Raw genomic sequence first — 874 nt, forward strand, 5'->3', positions numbered from 1 at the left:
GTGAATGATGCATCCATGATCCCAAGAAGAGTTGTGTGTAACACTAAAAATAGGGGTGTGAAAGGAGATTATGGTGTCTTTTCTATCTCAAAAATCCCTGAACGAATAATACAGCATCATGTTGCACTAGCTCCACTTGCAGCCGATTTTCCACTACCATTGGTCATTCTCCTCTAAAGAACGAAGTTTTGTGTGGTCTCGCTGAGCGTTGCTAGGTCAAGGCCAGACCATTTGTGAAGGTTGTCTGACCGCCGTCTGGACTGTCTACCTCTCCTTCTCGAGCCCTCAACCAAGCCTTCTATAGACGGAGTTTTGATAGACCAGAATGTCATAAATTTCAAATCGTTTTGAAATATTTCGATTGTTTTACCGAGCTTTGTATTCTAGTTTACATATTTTCAAGCCCTTAGAGACCAACAGTAACATGTCTGTCCTATGTGTTTGGGCTTTAGTGTGTAGTGACAGGCGTTTAGAGGTAAGGGGATGTTTGTCCTTTTCAATGGTAGTCCAGCCTAAACCTAATATGCATTTGACTGCCACAGATCCTTTATTTATAGCAGATAATTTTTGATCAAGGTAAACAAACTCATTGACTTATTTGACTGATTTTTCATAGATCGATGAAGAGGTTAATTTCCTTTGTCAGTACACACTGAATGCGGTTAAAATTAAAACTCAGTACAGCCGAAAGTACTTCTTTGATGTGTAATAATATATTTTGTCTTTATTTTCCAGACAATGCCACGACAGTCAACTGCGAGTTGTACATCAGGAGCTTCGGATCCATCGACCCAAACTCCATGGTAAGTAGTCTTCGAAATGTTGATGGCATAAAAAGGGATTTTTTAATAGATATATAATCTTTCAACAGTTT

General features: G+C 39.0%; 1 protein-coding gene across 1 annotated transcript in view; it reads left to right on the top strand.

Annotated features, from left to right (window-relative positions):
• LOC119587096 (glycine receptor subunit beta-type 4-like) overlaps positions 1-874 on the top strand; it is a gene marked incomplete in the record, with an annotated part of 188116 nt that overhangs the window by 60778 nt on the left and 126464 nt on the right. Inside the window, 1 exon segment of the mRNA XM_037935845.1 lies at positions 736-803. Within this exon segment, the coding sequence (XP_037791773.1) occupies positions 736-803 (68 nt within the window).

This window comes from Penaeus monodon, chromosome 22 (genome assembly GCF_015228065.2).
Source record: "Penaeus monodon isolate SGIC_2016 chromosome 22, NSTDA_Pmon_1, whole genome shotgun sequence".
Lineage (NCBI taxonomy): Eukaryota > Metazoa > Arthropoda > Malacostraca > Decapoda > Penaeidae > Penaeus > Penaeus monodon.